General features: G+C 43.3%; 1 protein-coding gene across 3 annotated transcripts in view; it reads left to right on the top strand.

Moving 5' to 3' along the window:
* Positions 1–24052, top strand: part of SLC37A2 (solute carrier family 37 member 2) — a 1087044-nt gene that overhangs the window by 281507 nt on the left and 781485 nt on the right. For all 3 annotated transcript variants that reach the window (XM_068240256.1, XM_068240255.1, XM_068240254.1), the window contains exon 5: positions 20956–21091. In XM_068240256.1, coding sequence (XP_068096357.1) covers positions 20956–21091 — 136 coding nt within the window. The remainder of the gene's footprint in view (positions 1–20955; positions 21092–24052) is intronic.

Here is a 24052-nt window from a genome sequence, read left to right as displayed (position 1 = left end):
GGGTCGAAAATCTAGTAGAGAAAATTGCCTCAGGAGACTCTTTAGAGTCTTACTCTGCCTCTATTCCTGTGGTACTAAAGGCCATTGCATTTTTAGCAGATGCCACAGCTGAATCCATTAGAATTACGGCTCGCACTACTGCTTTGTTAAACTCAGATTCGTAGAGCGGTGTGGCTTAAGACTTAACCTCAAAAAATAGGTTGTGTGCCCTTCCGTTTCAAGGAGGACTGCTTTTCAGGCCTGAGCTCGAGAATGTATTAAAAAGGTCAGCAGAAAAGGGTAAACTATTCCCCAATATGAAAAAGAGGCCTCTTTTTAGAAAAGCCTTTCTCCAGAAAAAAGGTACAAAAGACCAGCCAAAGTCTACACAGGGGCAAAGGAGATGGTTTCCCAAAGGAAGAGGTAGAGGAGGCTTTGTACTTGGGAAACCAGAAGACAGCAAGGAAACCAAATGACTTGGAGGTAGGAGGGAGATTAAGATTCTTTCTGGAGGAATGGGTGAACTTGAACCCAGACATTTTTGTTTTGAATATAATAAAAGAAGGCTATCGCCTAGAATTTTCTGTTCTTCCTCCAGATCGTTTCTTCCTAGGCATGAGAGCAATAATCTCATCCCTATTGTCAATGAAAGTTATAAAATCTGTGTCAGAAACAGAGAAAATCGGGATTCTACTCCCATATTTTTTTTATTAAAAAAAACGACAAGGAAGTTACGTTTTATTTTGAATTTAAAGAAACTGAACCCATTTTTGAAATACAAAAGATTTTGAATGGAGAGCATCTACACGGTCAGACAATTCATAAACAGGGGAGATTTTTTTGTGACGTTAGACCTTCAGGATGCTTATCTCCACATACCAATATGGGAAAAGCACCAGAAATATCTCAGATTTGCCATAAAGATAAACAGTCAGGTCTGTCATTATCAGTTTATGGCCCTGCCATTTGGACTAGAGTCTGCTCCCAGGGTCTTCACCAAAGTAGTGGCAGAGATAATGAGACCTTTAAAGCTGGCCATACACTAGGCCGATTCCCGCCAGATCGACAGCAGATTCGATCACTGGGATCGAATCTGCTGTCACATCGTTCCCGCTACACGCCGAATTTCGATCCATTTCGTCCGATCCCGTCGATCTCTCCGTGCGGAAAATTACAGTCGATCGCCCGCGGGTAGGGAGCACGTCGCTAGCGGCGTTCGAGTGCCCGACAACCGACGCAATAGAGCCCGCATACATTACCTGCTCCGCCGGCGCGACTGCCCCCGCTCCGTCTCCGCTCTGGTCTCCGGGTCCAGCATGCTTCACTTCCTCCTGCCCGGCAGGAAGTTTAAACAGTAGAGGGCGCTCTACTGTTTAAACTTCCTGCCGGGCAGGAAGAAGTAAAGCATGCCGGACCTGGAGACCAGAGCTGAGACGGAGCAGCGGTGACCAGGGGCAGTCGCGCCGGCGGAGCAGGTAATGTATGCGGGCGGGGAGGGGGGAGCGGCGGCAGCACCACCACCACCACAACAGATTGTGAACGGTTTCAGGCTGAAATCGGTTCACAATCTGTTTGCAGTAAAGGTAGCCATACGATCCCTCTCTGATCAGATTCGATCAGAGAGGGATCTATCTGTTGGTCGAATCTGATGGAAAATCGACCAGTGTATGGCTACCTTAAGGCTACATGGCATCTCAATTATACCATACCTAGACAACCTGTTAATTCATGCACAATCAAAAGAAAAACACGGGAAGTGATTCAGACCTTCACCAGACTGGGTTGGATTGTAAACGATCTCAAGTCAAACCTGAATCTGTCACAGGAAATTACCTTTTTAGGTTTCCAAATAAACTCGATCCAGCAAAAAATATTTCTGCCCTTAGAAAAAAAGACAAAGACTAAAAGAGGTGGTCTTAGAGATGAAGTCTCAGACATCTACTCCAATAAGACAGATTATGAGGTTGCTGGGGTGCATGACAGCAGCAGTTCCGGCGGTAACTTGGGCACAGTTACACAGCAGAAAACTGCAGAATTTCCTACTAAGGTCATGGGACAAGTCACCAAAGAACCTAGACAACGAAATTGTGGTACCACTGGAGGTAAAGAACTCTCTCGATTGGTGGTTAATCGATCACAATCTAGAAGTGGGCAGATTGTGGACGCAGCAGGAGATAGTAAGGATCACGACAGATGCAAGCAGCAAAGGTTGGGGAGCGATCTGCGAGTCCATACAGGCACAAGGAACATGGGGTCAGACGGAAAGATTGCCGTTCTCAAATGCAAGGGAACTGCAGGTGGTAGGCCTAGCATTAAGGAAGTTTCAGCCGCGGATACAGAACAGGGATATGTTAATTTACTGATTTAAATAAAGTACAAGTACCTTACTTCATTTGGACACATATAAAGTTGTACTATGACTGCTGGGACTGGCAGCCGGGGAGGGGCAGCATGAAAAGCAAGGGCAAGAGGAGAGAAGAAGCATTGCCGCCACCATCAGCAGTTCTGCCGCTTCAGTGTCCATTCCGCCACTAGCCACTGGCCGTGGAGGCACTGGGCACCCAGCTGTTAGAGGGAGTCACACTGCAGAGATGCAGCAGCGTGTAGTGGCCATTTCCCAGCAGGGTCGTCGGCGCACATTGGAGGAGAAAGACGCTGAGCCTGTGATGGAGCTGATGATGGATGAGCAGGGCACCACCAGCTCTACAACAGAGATCTCTACCCACCACACAGAACAAATCTTCTGCTCCCAGTCTGCCACTGTCACTTTACACCACCACAATAGCTGTATTTTGTTGAAAAAAAAAACTCTTTAATTTTTTTGAGATGTCTGGGCTGAAAATTGTGATGTCCCAGTCATGCATTGGACACAATGTGGGATGCACGACCGCTGTCTGGAACCTCCTGATGTTCATTTACAGCCATTTCGGTTCGTATCCAGATATCTGGATTTATCCAGATTTTATACTATCTGGATCCAGAACAACCCAGATATCAAAAAGAGGTATCCAGATATCTGGATTTATCCAGATTTTTTACTATCTGGATCTGGAACAACTCAGATATCAAAAAGAGGTATCCGAGCACCACTATGTGACACCACACTTAAAAAACAAACAAAAAAAAAACAGCAAACAGAGAAGCTTCCCCATATTGGAGCATTGGATTTGGTAAAGCTAATGTGTTGCTTAAGCTAATGTGTTGCTTAAGCTAATGTGCATTAGCTTAACCACTTCCCGACCGCCTAATGCACAGAGGCGGCCAGGAAGTGGAGCCCTTAAGGACCGGCTCACCCACAGAGGCGGCGGTCCATTTAAGGGCATGGGCGAAACGATCGCGTCATCCGTGACGCGATCCTCCGCCGGCGCCTGTCACCGTTCGCCTGCCGCAACATCCCGTCGGCTATACGGAAGCGCCGGCGGGATGTTAACCCCGCGATCGCCACATACAAAGTGTATAGTACACTTTGTAATGTTTACAAAGTGTATTATACAGGCTGCCTCCTGCCCTGGTGGTCCCAGTGTCCGAGGGACCACCAGGGCAGGCTGCAGCCACCCTAGTCTGCACCCAAGCACACTGATTTCTCCCCCCCCTGCCGCAGATCGCCCACAGCACCCCTCAGACCCCCCCCCTGCCCACCCCCCAGACCCCTGTTTGCACCCAATCACCCCCCTAATCACCCATCAATCACTCCCTGTCACTATCTGTCAACGCTATTTTTTTTTATCTCCCCCCCTGCCCACTGCCCCCTCCTGATCACCCCCCACCCCTCAGATTCTCCCCAGACCCTCCCCCCAGACCCCCCCCCCTGTGTACTGTATGCATCTATCCCCCCTGGTCACCTGTCAATCACCTGTCAATCACCCATCAATCACCCCCTGTCACTGCCACCCATCAATCAGCCCCTAACCTGCTTCTTGCGGGCAATCTGATCACCCACCCACACCAATAGATCGCCCGCAGATCCGACATCAGATCACCACCCAAACGCAGTGTTTACATCTATTCTCTCCTCTAAACACCCACTAATTACCCATCAATCACCCCCTATCACCACCTGTCACTGTTACCCATCAGATCAGACCCTAATCTGCCCCTTGCGGGCACCCAATCACCCGCCTACACGCTCAGATTGCCCTCAGACCCCCCCTTATCAATTCGCCAGTGCAATATTTACATCTGTTCTTCCCTGTAATAACCCACTGATCACCTGTCAATCACCTGTCAATCACCCATCAATCACCCCCTGTCACTGCCATCCATCAATCACCCCCTGTCACTGCCATCCATCAATCACCCCCTGTCACTGCCACCCATCAATCAGCCCCTAACCTGCCCCTTGCGGGCAATCTGATCACCCACCCACACCAATAGATCGCCCGCAGATCCGACATCAGATCACCACCAAACGCAGTGTTTACATCTATTCTCTCCTCTAAACACCCACTAATTACCCATCAATCACCCCCTGTCACTGTTACCCATCAGATCAGACCCTAATCTGCCCCTTGCGGGCACCCAATCACCCGCCTACACGCTCAGATTGCCCTCAGACCCCCCCCCCCCCCCCTTATCAATTCGCCAGGGCATTATTTACATCTGTCCTTCCCTGTAATAACCCACTGATCACCTGTCAATCACCCATCAATCACCCCCTGTCACTGCCACCCATCAATCACCCCCTGTCACTGCCACCCATCAATCAGCCCCTAACCTGCCCCTTGCGGGCAATCTGATCACCCACCCACACCAATAGATCGCCCGCAGATCCAACATCAGATCACCACCCAAGCGCAGTGTTTACATCTATTCTCTCCTCCAGACACCCACTAATTACCCATCAATCACCCCCTATCACCACCTGTCACTGTTACCCATCAGATCAAACCCTAATCTGCCCCTTGCGGGCACCCAATCACCCGCCTACACGCTCAGATTGCCCTCAGACCCCCCCTTATCAATTCGCCAGTGCATTAGTTACATCTGTTCTTCCCTGTAATAACCCACTGATCACCTGTCAATCACCTGTCAATCACCCATCAATCACCCCGTCACTGCCACCCATCAATCACCCCCTGGCACTGCCACCCATCAATCACCCCCTGTCACTGCCACCCATCAATCAGCCCCTAACCTGCCCCTTGCGGGCAATCTGATCACCCACCCACACCAATAGTTCGCCCGCAGATCTGACGTCAGATCACCTCCCAAGGGCAGTGTTTATATCTGTTCTCTACCCTAAACACCCACTAATTGCCCATCAATCACCCCCTGTCACTGCTACCTATCAGATTAGACCCCTATCTGCCCCTAGGGCACTCAATCACCCGCCCACACCCTCAGAATGCCCTCAGGCCCCAGCCCTGATCACCTCACCAGTGCATTGCTTGCATCTATTCCCCCCTCTAATCACACCTTGAGACACCCATCAATCACCTCCTGTCACCCCCTAGCACACCTACCCATCAGATCAGGCCCTAATTTGCCCCGTGTGGGCTCCTGATCACTCGGCCAAACCCTCAGATCCCCCTCAGACCCCCTTCCGATCACCTCCCCAGTGCATTGATTGCATCTATTTTCCCCTCTAACCACCCCCTGAGACACCCATCAATCACCTCCTGTCACCCCCCTAGCACTCCTATCCATCAGATCAGGCCCAATACAACCTGTCATCTAAAAGGCCACCCTGCATATGACCGGTTCCATAAAATTCGCCCCCTCATAGACCACCTGTCATCAAAATTTTCAGATGCTTATACCCCTGAACAGTCATTTTGAGACATTTGGTTTCCAGACTACTCACGGTTTTGGGCCCGTAAAATGCCAGGGCGGTATAGTAACCCCAGAAACGGACCCCATTTTAGAAAAAAGACACCCCAATGTATTCTGTTAGGTGTATGACGAGTTCATAGAAGATTTTATTTTTTGTCAAAAGTTAGCGGAAATTGATTTTTGTTTTTTTTTCACAAAGTGTCATTTTTCACTAACTTGTGACAAAAAATAAAATCTTCTATGAACTCGCCATACACCTAACGGAATACCTTGGGGTGTCTTCTTTCTAAAATGGGGTCACTTGTGGGGTTCCTATACTGCCCTGGCATTTTAGGGGCCCTAAACCGTGAGGAGTAGTCTAGAAAACAAATGCCTCAAAATGACCTGTGATTAGGACGTTGGGCCCCTTAGCGCACCTAGGCTGCAAAAAAGTGTCACACATGTGGTATCGCCATACTCAGGAGAAGTAGTATAATGTGTTTTGGGGTGTATTTTTACACATACCCATGCTGGGTGGGAGAAATCTCTCTGTAAATGGACAATTGTGTGTAAAAAAAATCAAACAATTGTCATTTACAGAGGAATTTCTCCCACCCAGCATGGGTATGTGTAAAAATACACCACAAAACACATTATACTACAACTCCCGAGTATGGCGATACCACATGATTGGCACTTTTTTGCATCCTAACTGCGCTAAGGGGCCCAAAGTCCAATGAGTACCTTTAGGATTTCACAGGTCATTTTTGTTTCAAGACTACTCCACACGGTTTAGGGCCCCTAAAATGCCAGGGCAGTATAGGAACCCCACAAATGACCACATTCTAGAAAGAAGACACCCAAACGTATTCAGTTAGGAGTATGGTGAGTTCATAGAAGATTTTATTTTTTGTCACACGTTAGCGGAAAATGACACTTTGTGAAAAAAAACAATTAAAATCAATTTCCGCTAACTTGTGACAAAAAAATAAAAACTTCTATGAACTCACCATACTCCTACCGGAATACCTTGGGGTGTCTTCTTTCTAAAATGGGGTCATTAGTGGGGTTCCTATACTGCCCTGGCATTTTAGGGGCCCTAAACCGTGAGGAGTAGTCTTGAAACAAAAATGACCTGTGAAATCCTAAAGGTACTCATTGGACTTTGGGCCCCTTAGCGCAGTTAGGGTGCAAAAAAGTGCCACACATGTGGTATCGCCATACTCGGGAGAAGTAGTACAATGTGTTTTGGGGTGTATTTTTACACATACTCATGCTGGGTGGGAGAAATACCGCTGTAAATGGACAATTGTGTGTAAAAAAAATCAAAAGATTGTCATTTACAGAGGTGTTTCTCCCACGCAGCATGGGTATGTGTAAAAATACACCCCAAAACACATTGTACTACTTCTCCCGTGTACGGCGATACCACATGTGTGGCACTTTTTTGCACCCTAACTGCGCTAAAGGGCCCAAAGTCCAATGAGTACCTTTAGGATTTCACAGGTCATTTTGAGAAATTTTGTTTCAAGACTACTCCTCACGGTTTAGGGCCCCTAAAATGCCAGGGCAGTATAGGAACCCCACAAATGACCCCATTTTAGAAAGAAGACACCCCAAGGTATTCCGTTAGTAGTATGGCGAGTTCATAGAAGATTTTATTTTTTGTCACAAGTTAGTGGAAATTGATTTTAATTGTGTTTTTTCACAAAGTGTCATTTTCCGCTAACTTGTGACAAAAAATAAAATCTTCTATGAACTCACCATACTCCTAACGGAATACCTTGGGGTGTCTTCTTTCTAAAATGGGGTCATTTGTGGGGTTCCTATACTGCCCTGGCATTTTAGGGGCCCTAAACCGTGAGGAGTAGTCTTGAAACGAAATTTCTCAAAATGACCTGTGAAATCCTAAAGGTACTCATTGGACTTTGGGCCCTTTAGCGCAGTTAGGGTGCAAAAAAGTGCCACACATGTGGTATCGCCGTACTCAGGAGAAGTAGTATAATGTGTTTTGGGGTGTATTTTTACACATACCCATGCTGAGTGGGAGAAAGATCTCTGTAAATGGACAATTGTGTGTAAAAAAAATTAACAAATTGTCATTTACAGAGATATTTCTCCCACCCAGCATGGGTATGTGTAAAAATACACCTCAAAACACATTATACTACTTCTCCTGAGTACGGCAATACCACATGTGTGGCACTTTTTTGCAGCCTAACTGCGCTAAGGGGTCCAAAGTCCAATGAGCACCTTTAGGCTTTACAGGGGTGCTTACAATTTAGCACCCCCCAAAATGTCAGGACAGTAAACACACCCCACAAATGACCCCATTTTGGAAAGTAGACCCTTCAAGGTATTCAGAGAGGGGCATGGTGAGTCAGTGGCAGATTTCATTTTTTTTTGTCGCAAGTTAGAAGAAATGGAAACTTTTTTTTTTTTTTCACAAAGTGTCATTTTCCGCTTACTTGTGACAAAAAATAATATCTTCTATGAACTCACTATGCCTCTCAGTGAATACTTTGGGATGTCTTCTTTCCAAAATGGGGTCATTTGGGGGGTATTTATACTATCCTGGAATTCTAGCCCCTCATGAAACATGACAGGGGGTCAGAAAAGTCATAGATGCTTGAAAATGGGAAAATTCACTTTTTGCACCATAGTTTGTAAACGCTATAACTTTTACCCAAACCAATAAATATACACTGAATGGGTTTTTTTTAATCAAAAACATGTTTGTCCACATTTTTCGTGCTGCATGTATACAGAAATTTTACTTTATTTGAAAAATGTCAGCACAGAAAGTTAAAAAAATCATTTTTTTGCCAAAATTCATGTCTTTTTTGCTGAATATAATAAAAAGTAAAAATCGCAGGAGCAATCAAATAGCACTAAAAGAAAGCTTTATTAGTGACAAGAAAAGGAGCCAAAATTCATTTAGGTGGTAGGTTGTATGAGCGAGCAATAAACCGTGAAAGCTGCAGTGGTCTGAATGGAAAAAAAGTGGCCGGTCCTTAAGGGGTAGAAAGCCCTAGGTCCTCAAGTGGTTAAGCTAATGTGTTGACCACACAGCCCTGCACCCAGCATGTGTCTCGTATGACTGTCTATATGATCACTCACCACACAGCCCTGCACCTGGCATGTGTCTAATATGACTGTTTATATGATCACTCACCACACAGCCCTGCACCCGGCATGTGTCTCGTATGACTGTCTATACGATCACTCACCACACAGCCCTGCACCCGGCATGTGTCTCATATGACTGTCTATAAGTAAGCTTTAGGTTAGCAAGAATGGTTGCATGGCCACCTAGCTTTTCATCCTTCTCACCCTTGCCCTGGAATCTTCCAGACTTCAAAGTGCTGTCCTTTGCTGTGTGTGTAGCTGTTGGTATAGTGGTGTGCATAGCTGCCCTCCAAGCAGTGGACCTGGGTTTGATTCCCGGCCAAGGTATGTGAGCTTGCTTTTGACATACTACAAATCCCTGGAAGATGAGAGACAGATGGTGCAGGTCTTTTTGCTATTGAACCTGTAATCCGGGTTCGGATATCTGGGAGAAATCCGCGGATATCCGGGTCGGTAGTGAAACTATCTGCAGATAGCTATCCGGATTTCTGCCCAACTATCCGGAATCCGGATCCGGACGGATAGTGTAAAAATGGTCGGATATCCGGATTACCCGGATATCCGAAATCCGGATGAGCGTCCCTGATGACGTACTGTATATGAGTGTGTTGGGGGCACACCCAAAAGAAGATAAGGTTGTTGCTCCATTGTGGACAGGCCAAATTCGATCAGCTGAATAAGTTTTGGCAAAGCCTTAGGTCACCTCAGGTGATCATTCAATAAAGACTTCTAGGCCAGCACTGAGCCTACACTGCAGAACCAGTGTTTTTTTTGGGTCACTTTACTGGCCCTACCATACAGGGTGGAAAACCGCCATGGCCTTCACTCTTGCCAACGTGCGCACATTGGCACGGCAACCACTACACAAAGATTGCGGCCGAGGGGACTAACATTCAAGTCCTGAGAGTGTCAACTATTAACAACTCTGTTTGTGGTGTGTTTAATGCCGAGTTTGGTCTGTCAGTGTGAAGTGGGCATAACCCTTACATTACTACTATGGACATTTAAAAGCAGCACGGTCAGGGAAGGTATATCACCCTCACCTCCCCAAGGCCTATTCCACATCCCACATACCAGTGCACTAAAGCATTTTTTTCAAAATAGCAATTCAATTTTTTCGTAAATAACATTGACATTTTTGTTCTCAAATTAAATTTGTATGAAGTGGAAGAAAAAAGAAACCCTGTATACAGCACCACTCAGGACAATGATGAATAGTATCAAAATATATATATATATATATATATATATATATATATATATATATATATATATATATATATATATATATATATATATATATATATATATCTTTATTATATCAAAAATGACAAAATAGTGCACTTCACATAATATTCATGTATTTAAAAACAATTAAAAATGGGGCACAAACCCAAAAGCTCTCTCTGCCTTCATTATAATAACCACAATATCACCATGCATGATACAATATGTAAAAATATACAGAATAATGAGTAAAGCCTCCTATAATATACCAAAAATTATTGGATGAATCCTCAGAGGGCTCTGTGAATGAGCCCTAATCGGATAGAACCCGGGTTCAGTACTGATATGATAAGAGACAGCTGCTATCTGTCATATGTGAAAAACAAAACAAACAAAAAAGACTAAACAAAAATCCGCACTCTTTGTAAATATAGAACAGTGATCAATTATACATTCCCAACATGAAAGTGATAATACATAAGTATATGAGATAGGCAGGACCAGTGAGTGAAACAAGGGGACAGCCTGTAGTGAGAAAGAAAGAGGTCAATACTTAGCCCGGTGTGTTGGAGATGGAGGCAGGCACAGCGGAGGCAGAGAGAGGCAAAAGGTCCCCTCAAACAGACCAACCAGTTTCGCGGGTATAACCCCACTTTTTCAAGATGAGAGGGAGACCGTGCTGTTACGCCGCCATTGCGGCGTTTAAATAAGAATGGAGGAACGTAATGAGGACCTGCCCACCCACCCGGAAGTGACGTCACCCGGGGCGGAACTACTTTCGGCAGAGATCAGGAAGCGCTGTCCACGCAGGAACGCGGAAGTATGGGGTATGTATTCAGCGCCGCATATATCGGCTGCAGACATGCCTGCTAACAATACATAGGTGGAATTACTGAATAAAAAGCACAGTAGAAAAAGCCTTGCGACTATTCTAACAGAGGATATATCACCCTGCGCAATGAGTATTTCAATGAGGCCCTCCGCCATCAATATACTAAATAGAATTCATTTATAGTGTTATACAATTAAAGGGGCACCCTAAAGAAAACCAAGGATTAAGCCCAATAGCAGAATATGGGAACAAGGAGCCCCAAGTGATATGGGACATCAATCCCAATAGAGTCCTCCATAGCCCAATCACCACAGGAAGGAGATTACATTGTATATACATTCATTTAACACAAGACTCACCATATATATTCCCGATTACATACACACAGGATATCCTGACTGCAGGCAATACACTTCAAGATGGGAAATCTTCCATGTTTTGGTTGAGCATGAGATTCACGATGGGAAATCTTCCATAATTTGATCGCACATAAATTTCAAGATGGGCAATCTTCCATAATCCAATTGGATATCACAAAGTCCAATCCTGAATATCTTGGAAGTTCCATGGAGAAGGTCCCCAAATCTAGACAAGGGTCCACATACAGAGGGTCCATGACACATTACATCACATCCCTGATCAATACAGCCACACATTTCTGCATGTAAAGAAAGAGGAGGAAGGAGCATTAATATATTTCAATAGTGTGTCTTGGCACTCCAGCATAGGCTTCTACAAAGCCCATCACAATCTCATCATGCAGTAGATCCCATAATAAATATAGTTGGGATGTCTCTGCGTGTACAGCTTTCAAGTTGACAGTTGGCCTTAGCCAAGGAAGCCCGACCAATCTATCTCCTCATTTAAACCTGAAGGTGACATACTATTTAATTGGCAAATCCACCTTGCCTCTTTTCTCAAAAGATGGTTCACTATATCTCCCCCTCTAATGTTAAGTCTGACCTGTTCCACACCACACACCTTCAGGCCACTGCATGAGCCTTGATGTTGATGTAGGAAGTGTGAAGCTACAGAGGTCAATTTTTTCCCCTCCTCTATATGTTTAGGGGCCAATCTTATATTCGATAAATGCTGCTGTATGCGAGTTTTCAGCATGTTCTTTGTTTGGCCCACATAGAGTTTTTGACATGGTCAAGTTATCACATATATCACTCCCACACTTTTGCAATTTATGAATCTATTGATCTTGAAGTTTTTGGTCCCCCCACACATACCAATGCTTGTACAGGGTTGCATATACCTGCATATATTGCAGTCACCACAAGGGTGACTGCCCCGGAGGGAACCAGTACATCTTCTCTCCGCATTCATATAGTGGCTTGAACAAAGTTTATCTTTTAGAGTGGGGCATTTCTTTGCAGAGATGGATGCATGTGGGCTAATATATCTTGCCACGGTCGTGTCCGACTGTAAGATAGGCCAAGTATGGTTTAAAACTCTATAAATTTCCCTCCACTGATTATTATAAATTGTACTGAGTCTCACCATTCCATCAGTATTTCTTTGAGTACTGTGGAGTAGATCACTTCGTGCACTGGACTTGGCCCGTTGGTAAGCCTTGGATATAACTTTCTTGGGGTATCCCCTCTCTTTAAATCGGTTTGTAAGATTTCGTGCCTGTAAAGAAAAATCTGTATCATTAGAGCAAATGCGACGGGCTCTCAAGAACTGTCCTGTCGGAATGTTATCACGTAATGATTTAGTATGCGCACTTTTATAATGCAATAAAGAATTCACTGATGTCTGCTTGCGAAATAAATCCGTTTGCAAGTAGCCTTCTGTATCAATTTTGAATATACAAAAACTCAATTTCTGTAAGAGAGATATGTCGAGTTAGTACAATGTTCATATTGTTATTGTTCAGTGCATTAGTAAATTCATCGCATAGTTCTCGGGCCCCATCCCATAACATAAAGATGTCGTCTATGAATCTGTGCCAACCTAATATGTGGGGGTGAAATTTCTCCAGGGACTGTCCAAAGACAACTTCTCTTTCCCAGAGCCCAAGAAATAAATTCGCCACCGATGGCGCGCGTTTCGCGCCCATCACAATGCCACACGTCTGTTTATAATAGGAATTGTCAAAAAAATAGTTGTGGCCCAACACAAAATCAGTCAATTGCAAAATAAACGCTCTCAGTTCTCCTTGCTGATTGTCCTCAGTTTCCAAAAAGTACCTAATAGCTTTCAAGGCCCATTCATGTGTGATATTAGTATATAATGATTCAACATCAAAACAGTACCTGCGGGTACAGACAGGTCTTCCAAAATCTTCAAAAGGTCCATGCTGTCTCTTGGATGGGAATTCAGACTTGTGACATGTGGTTGCAAGAAAAAGTCAATGAACTCACAAGATGGTGCTGTGATACTTCCAATCCCGGAAACTATAGGCCTGCCTGGGGGACAAGTTTGATTTTTGTGAATTTTAGGTAACAGATAGAAAGTGGGTACCACAGGATGTTTTACAGTCAAAAAGTAATATTCTTTATTAGAAATGATACCTCTATCTTTTGCTGTCCACAAAATGTCCTCCAGGAGTACCTTGTAATATTCAGTGGGTTTGTGATATCCAATTGGATTATGGAAGATTGCCCATCTTGAAATTTATGTGCGATCAAATTATGGAAGATTTCCCATCGTGAATCTCATGCTCAACCAAAACATGGAAGATTTCCCATCTTGAAGTGTATTGCCTGCAGTCAGGATATCCTGTGTGTATGTAATCGGGAATATATATGGTGATTCTTGTGTTAAATGAATGTATATACAATGTAATCTCCTTCCTGTGGTGATTGGGCTATTGGGGACTCTATTGGGATTGATGTCCCATATCACTTGGGGCTCCTTGTTCCCATATTCTGCTATTGGGCTTAATCCTTGGTTTTCTTTAGGGTGCCCCTTTAATTGTATAACACTATAAATGAATTCTATTTAGTATATTGATGGCGGAGGCCCTCATTGAAATACTCATTGCGCAGGGTGATATATCCTCTGTTAGAATAGTCACAAGGCTTTTTCTACTGTGCTTTTTATTCAGTAATTCCACCTATGTATTGTTAGCAGGCATGTCTGCAGCCGATATATGTGGCGCTGAATACATACCCCATACTTCCGTGTTCCAGCGTGGTCAGCGCTTCCTGATCTCTGCCGAAAGTAGTTCCGCCCCGAGTGATGTTACTTCCGGGTGGGCGGGCAGGTCCTCATTACGTTCCTCCATTCTTTTTTAAACGCCGCAATGGCGGCGTAACAGCACGGTCTCCCTCTCATCTTGAAAAAGCGGGGTTATACCCGCGAAACTAGTTGGTCTGTTTGAGGGGACCTTCTGCCTCTCTCTGCCTCCGCTGTGCCTGCCTCCATCTCCAACACACCGGGCTAAGTATTGACCTCTTTCTTTCTCACTACAGGCTGTCCCCTTGTTTCACTCACTGATCCTGCCTATCTCATATACTTATGTATTATCACTTTCATGTTGGGAATGTATAATTGATCACTGTTCTATATTTACAAAGAGTGCGGATTTTTGTTTAGTCTTTTTTGTTTGTTTTGTTTTTCACATATGACAGATAGCAGCTGTCTCTTATCATATCAGTACTGAACCCGGGTTCTATCCGATTAGGGTTCATTCACAGAGCCCTCTGAGGATTCATCCAATAATTTTTGGTATATTATAGGAGGCTTTACTCATTATTCTGTATATTTTTACATATTGTATCATGCATGGTGATATTGTGGTTATTATCAATCATTTTTTTATTGAAATAAGAAAAGACAAATACAGTAGCGAATTATATAAAACATAGGTACTATTAGAATAGCAAGCAGGATGAATACAGTTATCTTCACAATGAACGCAAGTTATACAGGGGAAAGGTTCTCAAGCCATAGTAACATAGTTCACCCTGTAGATCCAATAGGCTCGCTAATCCATGTATAATGACGAACATAAAATAAGATGTATAATATGGCAGGACTTCCATATTAGGAAAAAACAGACAAAAACAAACAACACAAACTTATAACCGACCAAATAGTTAAATTACTAACACAAACCAACAGATACTAAAATATCATAGTGAACACATCCCAAACCATCCAAGCTAATCAAAAGGTATTCCATAAACAAAAAAAAATTATGGGGGCTTACGATTACGTGATTGGAGCCACAATGTCATATCCCAGTCCTCCCATGGACCCCACAGCTCGCCATGTGCCTCGATATTATCATGGCTTCTGGCCGTTAGATCTTCCAATCTCCTAACATCATTAATCTTATCTATTAATATTGTTTTACTAGGAATCGTTGTGGATTTCCAAAATTGGGCTATTAACCTCTTTGCTGCAGATAATATATGTAACATAAGCTTCCACCGCTTACGAGGGAGATTCTTAACAGGAAGGCCTAGAAGTGCGTTAAGCGGATGCAGGTCTACATGGGTTTCAAAAACTTCTGAAATGAGTAATGAAACAGTCTCCCAAAAAGGTTTAATTAGAGGACAGTCCCAGAAGATATGCATCAGCGAACCCACCTTGTCCTTACACCTCCAACAAGTTGGTGAGGTATTTGGAAACCAACGGTCTAATTTCTCTGGAGTCCTGTACCAGAGCAAAAGGATTTTATAATGGTTTTCTTTGTGAATTGAGCATTGCGTGGATTTAGCGATAGACTGCCAGATATTGTGGTTATTATAATGAAGGCAGAGAGAGCTTTTGGGTTTGTGCCCCATTTTTTTAATTGTTTTTAAATACATGAATATTATGTGAAGTGCACTATTTTGTCATTTTTGATATAATAAAGATATATATATATATATTTTTTGATACTATTCATCATTGTCCTGAGTGGTGCTATATACAGGGTTTCTTTTTTCTTCCACTTCTTGCATCACTGTATCAACCCTAGCACACTGCAGGCTTTTGCAGGAGTAGCAGATGAATTTTGTTTTGTAAATTAAATTTGTATGTGTAAACCTGCACCATCATGTGCAGAGCCAAGTCACCACATCTCTGGCGCACAGTGTTGGGGCAAGGGTCCATCTAAACACCGACACCTGGTCTGAAAAGCATGGTCAGGGCACGTATATAACTTATACCGCATATTGGGTAAACCTGCTGACCACTGTGGCAAGCCTCCACTTCATGGCTCTGTAGTGGAGTTGGTGACACCACCACCACGAATGGCAGGCCTGCTGCCAGCCTGCCACCTGCTGAACACCAATCGCAACTGGCAAGCCTCCACTGCGTGGCTCTGCATTGGAGTTGGTGACACCACCACCGTGAATGGCAGGCCTGTTGTAATTTTGTAATTGTAATTTAAAGGACCACTGTCGCGAAAATCATAAAACTTAAAATGCATGTAAAGACATGCAAATAAGAAGTACATTACTTCCAGATTCAACTGAGAAATTATTTTTCTCCTATGTTGCTGTCAATTACAATAAGTAGTAGGAATCTGATATTACTGACAGGTTTTGGACTAACCCATCTTCTCATGGGGATTTTCATGGATTTGTTTAGTTTCAAAGACACTTAGCGAATGGCAGTTGCTCTGTCCAACTGCCAAAAAAAAGTGTGCAGCGAGCAGAAAGGCTGGCCAGTATCATTATATAAATCCTTTTCAGGGAATGTCTTTCTAAAGAATAAAAGCCTGGCTGAGAATTCCCTATGAAGAGATGGACTAGTTCAAAACCTGTTGGTTCTGTCAGATTTCTATAACCTACTGTAAGTGACAGCAACATAGGGGAAGAGTAATTTATGCTTATTTTACTCTGGAAGGTACATACTTCTTATTTGTAAATGTTCACTTGTATTTTAAATTTTACGATTTTCGTGATAGTGGTCCTTTAAAAAAAATAGATTTTAAATTTAAATAACCTTGTAATGTGCTTTTTTTTTTCACTCAATCTTGTGTGGTTGCTTGGTCATGTAACTAGTCTGCATGGAGGAGTTCACAATCACAAATAGGCTTAAAACAAATATAAAAATAAAAAAAAATAGGCTGTACACTGAGCCTTTCAGTTTGTTTTAATCATATAGCTCCATTAATAACTTCCCATCCTGGTATCTGCTATACACCACGCTGGTCCATTCGGTTGAGCGCACGTGCAGCACCACACACACCTAAGGGCCTTACAGTCCTGTTAGCGGTCAATCTCGGTAAACACAACGTTTGGTCTTTCAGTGTGAAGCGGGTATAACCCTTACATTACCACTATGGACATTTAAAAGCAGCCCTTTTATTCATCAATTGTAGGAATGTACTGTGATTTCTGCTCCTTAGGGATTAAAACCCAACTCTGCATCAACTCCGTCATTTTTGGTGGGACTTTTGGCATGAATCCCACTCCGGCATGCCCCTGTCCAGGCAGAGTCAGATTAGGACCACACAGGGCCCCAAGCAGAGCAACAAATTTAGGGCCCCCTCAGTCACCCTGCTGAAAGGATGTCCCCCCAGTATAGGTGGCCAGATGTCCCCCTACTATAGGTAGTAGCCAGATGTCCCCCCAGAATAGATAGCAAGGCAACCCCCCACTAAAGGTGGCCAGATGCTCCCCCAGTATAGGTAGCCAGGTTACACCCCCCACTATAGGTAGCCAGAGGACCCCCAAGTATATATAGCCAGAAGTCCCCCCCACCCAGGAAGCCCGCTATTTCCACAGTATAAGTAGCCAGGGACCCCCTCGGTGTGGATAGCCAGCCGACCCTCCTCCCCCGCCCCCCTTCCCCCGAGTAGAGGTAACCAGATCCAAATTTCTCCCAACCAGTGTCTCTCAGGTCTCAGGTGGGTCGCATGATAAGAGACCCTAGCTGTCACCATGAAGAACAGACACTAAAGGGGCCAATAGACTGGTCGATTTCAGCGATTGAATCAATCGCAAATCGATGCACAATCAAACGTTTTGTGGCCAATTTCAATTGATTTGATCTGTCAGGATGGAAAATCTACGTTGATCTGCTGCTGGCAGCATATTGTTGGTCTATAGAGTTGCATTGGATCTAATGGTGCAGTAATGCTTTTAGATCGATTTTCAAAAGATTTCCAATGGATTTCATTCTGAAATCTATTGTAAATCTGTTCCTACTTTGTGGCACACATCAGATAGATTCCTTTCAGATTCAACCTGACAGGCATCTGACAGAAATACAGGTCCTTCTCAAAAAATTAGCATATTGTGATAAAGTTCATTATTCTCTGTAATGTACTGATAAACATTAGACTTATATATTTTAGATTCATTACACACAACTGAAGTAGTTCAAGACTTTTATTGTTTTAATATTGATGATTTTGGCATACAGCTCATGAAAACCCCAAATTCCTATCTCAAAAATTAGCATATTTCATCCGACCAATAAAAGAAAAGTGTTTTTAAAACAAAAAAGTCAACCTTCAAATAATTATATTCAGTTATGCACTCAATACTTGGTCAGGAATCCTTTTGCAGAAATGACTGCGTGGCATGGAGGCAATCAGCCTGTGGCACTGCTCAGGTGTTATGGAGGCCCAGGATGCTTCGATAGCGGCCTTAAGCTCATCCAGAGTGTTAGGTCTTGCGTCTCTCAACTTTCTCTTCACAATATCCCACAGATTCTCTATGGGGTTCAGGTCAGGAGAGTTGGCAGGCCAATTGAGCACAGTAATACCATGGTCAGTAAACCATTTACCAGTGGTTTTGGCACTGTGAGCAGGTGCCAGGTGGTGCTGAAAAATGAAATCTTCATCTCCATAAAGCTTTTCAGCAGATGGAAGCATGAAGTGCTCCAAAATCTCCTGTTAGCTAGCTGCATTGACCCTGCCCTTGATAAAACACAGTGGACCAACACCAACAGCTGACATGGCACCCTAGACCATCACTGACTGTGGGTACTTGACACTGGACTTCAGGCATTTTGGCATTTCCCTCTTCCCAGTCTTCCTCCAGACTCTGGCACCTTGATTTCCGAATGACATGCAAAAAGTTGCTTTCATCTGAAAAAATTACTATGGACCACTGAGCAACAGTCCAGTGCTGCTTCTCTGTAGCCCAAGTCAGGCGCTTCTGCCGCTGTTTCTGGTTCAAAAGTGGCTTGACCTGGGGATTGCGGCACCTGTAGCCCATTTCCTACACACGCCTGTACACGGTGACTCTGGATGTTTCTACTCCAGACTCAGTCCACTGCTTCCGCAGGTCCCCCAAGGTCTGGAATCGGTCCTTCTCCACAATCTTCCTCAGGGTCCTGTCACCTCTTCTCGTTGTGCAGCGTTTTCTGCTACACTTTTTCCTTCCCACAGACTTCCCACTGAGGTGCCTTGATACAGCACTCTGGGAACAGCCTATTCGTTCAGAAATGTCTTTCTGTGTCTTACCCTCTTGCTTGAGTGTGTCAATGATGGCCTTCTGGACAGCAGTCAGGTCGGCAGTCTTACCCATGATTGCGGTTTTGAGTAATGATCCAGGCTGGGAGTTTTTAAAAGCCTCAGGAATCTTTTGCAGGTGTTTAGAGTTAATTAGTTGATTCAGATGATTAGGTTAATAGCTCTTTTAGAGAATCTTTTCATGATATGCTAATTTTTTGAGATAGGAATTTGGGGTTTTCATGAGCTGTATGCCAAAATCATCAATATTAAAACAATAAAAGGCTTGAACTTCTTCAGTTGTGTGTAATGAATCTAAAATATATGAAAGTCTAATGTTTATCAGTACATTACAGAAAATAATGAACTTTATCACAATATGCTAATTTGTTGAGAAGGACCTGTATATCTGATGGTAGAATCTTCTGCAAATCTATCAGTGTATGGCCACCTTAAGAAGCAGTGAGGAGAATTTGCACCGAAGATGCAGCACTGGATCCTGGAGAGGTAATAGACACTTTGCTCCTCCTCTCTGCTTACACTCTGCGAAATGCATCTTTTTTGCTGCTGGGTAATGCTACAACTAATTAGCTCAGCAATGACAGGAACCAATTGTAAACATCACAAACTGAACTCTAGACTTGGAGGACACTTGTCTGTTTTCTGCCCCGGAAAACTGAGAACCAATGTAAATCAATGGCGAGCCAGTGCACATTGTAAGGTGTTTTTTCTATCCAAAAAAAAAACCAAAAAAAACTGACAGCAGTGAAGCAAAGTGTGGATTTTTTATATCAATTAAAGTAGCTTCTGTGAACAAAATGCCTGGGTTTTCCCTCATACAGACACACATGGTAAAAAAAACGCATGCAGAAAAGCGCACACAGAAAACTGACAAACAAGTGTGCTCCCAAATGATGATATTATTATGGAAGAAAAGTTAACTACAGATGTACCTGCTTCTGTTTCTGCTGTTTGGATTGAACTGGACAGAGATCACACAGATAACATTAGTCTTTTCAGCCCCCAGCCTGTGTCTGACAGCTTTGCAAGCTAAGAAGAGGGGGGAGGATGCAGGAGTGAGAGAAACACTTTAGTGTCTTGTCTGTTACGGAGAGCATTCATACAGACTTTGTTTTTAACGGACCATAAAGAGTTACATGAACAGGGGCAATAAATCTTTACTGGGGCTGGCCGGGCCCCTGACCTTTCACTAGATCAAAGCAACTGCCTCTGTTGCCTGGTGGATAATCCGGCTCTGTGTCCAGGTGTTAGACCCTTTGAAAGAAGCTTTCCACCACTTTTGTGGTCAGAAAGAGTCCCTGTATGTTTCTAAATTCGCCTGCCTATTGAAGTCTATGGCGGTTTGCCCAGTTCACGTGAACTCGTACTTTCCCAGAAGTTCGAGTTCACCGTTCACAAACCCAAAATATGATGTTCACAACATCTCTAGCTGTAAATCAGTAAAAGGGACTTAACTGATTTTTTTTTTAAAAAAGCAGGTTTGTTTATGTGTTCGCGTATGTGTGTGTAAGTGTTAACTGTAAAATTAGTAATCTCATAAAGGAACGAAGAACAGAATGCCTCAGCGAGCTTACTTAGTTCTAATGTTAGCATTATCTTTGGGTATTGTCCTTAACATAATGCTGTATTTTCATTATTGTTTACCATCTCCGTTTGTTTACAGTGGTATTTTTGGTGAGCGTCTTCCATTGCGCTATTATTTGTCCATTGGAATGGTTACCTGTGGCGTGTTCACTACTTTTCTGGGATTAGCCTTTTACTGGAATATTCATGCTCTCTGGTACTTCATCCTGTTTCAGGTGAGAATATTAGATTTAAGTATGATGCAATCACAGAAATGGAAGAGAACAGCTTTCAGTGTAGTCAAGCAGTTGTTACCATGTGTTATTGTTTTCAATAGATTGTGTAGTTTTAGAAAAATTTCTGTATCTCTCTTGCAATGTTGTTTGCGATTTTTTATAGGCCCTGGATGGACCAGGATGGATGGATCGGTGTGTATATAATATATATATGCACATTGCTATGGGTAAATATTTGGGTCTTGGAGCGGGATGTCCCTCCACCCCTGACCCCCACAGCAGTTGCACAGTGGGTGTGGCACTACTCTACGCTTTCGGACACTGTGTCTAAAGACATCTTCTGTACCAGGCTTCTATCTCTGGTGTCTAAGAATGATTCTCAGACACTTGGGGGAGAAGCAATATCTATAAAAGATGAGGGCAGCCGGAGAAGGTGAGAAGTGCCGCCTGCTGCATAGGGTTGGGGGGGGGGGGGGGAGTCCAGGCCTGGGGGAGCAAGGGAGGGGGACCACTTGTCTACACAATTCAGCGACCAGACTGCATCACAAATACTTAACGTTCCTGCATAGTGCCAGTATAACAAGCATTCAGTACTTCTCCATGCTTTACAAAACCTAGACGATCAGAATCAGAATTAATTTATTTGGCCAAATAAGTGTGCACTTACAAGGAATTTAACTTGGCAGTTGCTTAACAGACACAAACAAAACAATACTAGGAAAGACAGTATATACATTACAAGTCAATGACAGTATGTAGGTTATAGTGGCAGCAAACATGGTGAGACGTATTAATTTTCAGTTCTATGCTGTAATGCTTTCAAGTACTAGCAGATCTAGCGTAGTTCTGCATTTAGCATGGCTACCACCAGGGAAGAAGCTGTTCCTGTGCCTAGAAGTTTTAGTTGTGACTGACCAGAAACATATGCCTCTGGTTGTGACTGACCAGAGACATATGCTGGAGCATAACGATCCTGCATGGAAGGTAAGCTACAGCCGATTATTCTTTCTGCTGATTGGATGATTTGCCGCAGTTTCACCTTTTCGAGATCACAGTAGGATCAGAGTGCCCAAAAGCTGCTCTGCAGACAGAGTGATACGGGTCCTTAATCATGGTGTGACAGTGATCAAGTGTATTACCTTCTCTAGTTGCACTTGTGATGTGTTGCCTGTATTTGGTTAGGACTGTTGAAACCCCCTAGAACGATGACAAAAGTATAATTCAATTATTTGATCTGTAAGTTCCTGGAGCATTGGCTGCATGCATGATTGTGGTGGGAGGTACACAGCAACCAGAATAAACAAAGAAAACTCATGGGGTGAACAGTGGGGTCTGCAGTTTATGAAGAGTGTTTTCAGCCCAGCCAAGCAAATCCTCTTTATAACTGTAACATCCATGAACCACTTACTAATATAGAAACCAAATCCTCCTTTGGTTTTGCCAGAGATAAGGGGTCCCGGTCAGATCTATAGAGTGCAAATCCATTAATCTGCAGAGCATTGTCTGGAATAAGTTCACATAGCCAGGTTTCTGTGAAGCAAATAGCAGCAGAGAGGTAAAAGTCATTCTTTTTGTTTGTTGTATATCAACTTGTCATTAGAGAGCGTAATTCCAGATAGCGGTGAACACAGTACTCTGTGCCGAAAGCCACCTGGATCCCGGGCCAGTGGTGCTCGGATGCCTCTTTTTGATATCTGGGTTTTTCCGGATAGCAAAAAAATCTGGATAAATCCAGATATTGTGATTAGACCGTACGGAAATCCGAGTCGATCCAGATATCCAAACCCATTATCCAAAAATCCAGTATCCGGACTGAAATCCGAAACTGGCCTTTAAATTGCTTCCAAAACGTCTTTTATAGTAAATGATGCATGAAGCATGTTTTTTTGTTTTTTTTTTAAAAACCACAATTGTTTATGTGGGGAGGTATAATACAAAAATTAAAAAAAAAATGGCTGTACATGAACATCAGGAGGTTCCAGACAGTGGTCGTGCAGCCCACATTGTGTCCAATGCACAACTGGGACATCGCAGTTTCAGCTCAGACATCTCAAAAAAATTAACAGCTTTTTTTCCCCAACAAAATACAGCTATTGTAGTGGCGTAATAGCTGGTAGCAGACTGGCAGCAGAAGATTTGTTCTGTGTGGACCCTGGTGGTGGTGGGTAGAGATCTCTGTTGTAGAGCTGGTGGTGGCCTGTGATGCAAACTTCCGCAAAAGTTTGCGAACCGGCGAACTTGGCGATCCGCAATAGACTTCAATGTGCAGACGAACTTGAAAAACTACAAACACTGTTTCTGGTCACAAAAGTGATGTAAAGGGCTTTCATGTATTCCCAAACGCGACATTGTGAATTTCAACAACAACCTTAAAACGTTAAAACTTTTAGACATATGGAGGATTAAAAATCGAAAGAGATTATACTTTCTTCTCTAGCGTACATCAAAACTATTCTAGACTAGACTACTTCTTAGTTCCTGAAAATCTTATTACGTCAGTTTTGGATGTCTCAGTTGGTCATATTACTTTTTCAGACCATGCTCCAGTAATTGACAATTAACATAGGCCTGAAGTCACCTCATAAAAAAGTCTGGAGACTGGACAAAACATTATTAGAGAAAGAGGACACCAGACGCTTGATAGCCGAATCGTTAAATGAATTTATTAAATTCAATATATTGTCCATCACCTCACCATCATCCTCTGGGACACTTTAAAATATGTTTCAAGAGGAGTCCTGTTTCAGGTGAGTAACAGGGAAAAAAAAGGCTAAACAAAAAAGGATTGTTGAGCTTCTGGCCTGCCTACAGTCAGCAGAAGAAGAGCACAAAAATGGTCTATCATCCAAAACTCTACTTAAGCTTACAGAGATTAAGACAGAACTAAATCAGCTGCTTGACAACAAATGTTCACAGGAATGCAAAGAATTAAAAAAGCAGTACATACAAGGTACGAATAAA

The sequence above is a fragment of the Hyperolius riggenbachi genome, chromosome 6, assembly GCF_040937935.1.
Source record: "Hyperolius riggenbachi isolate aHypRig1 chromosome 6, aHypRig1.pri, whole genome shotgun sequence".
Lineage (NCBI taxonomy): Eukaryota > Metazoa > Chordata > Amphibia > Anura > Hyperoliidae > Hyperolius > Hyperolius riggenbachi.
The sequence above is the reverse complement of the archived record's forward strand: the minus strand, read 5'-3'. Positions and strand labels throughout refer to the sequence as shown.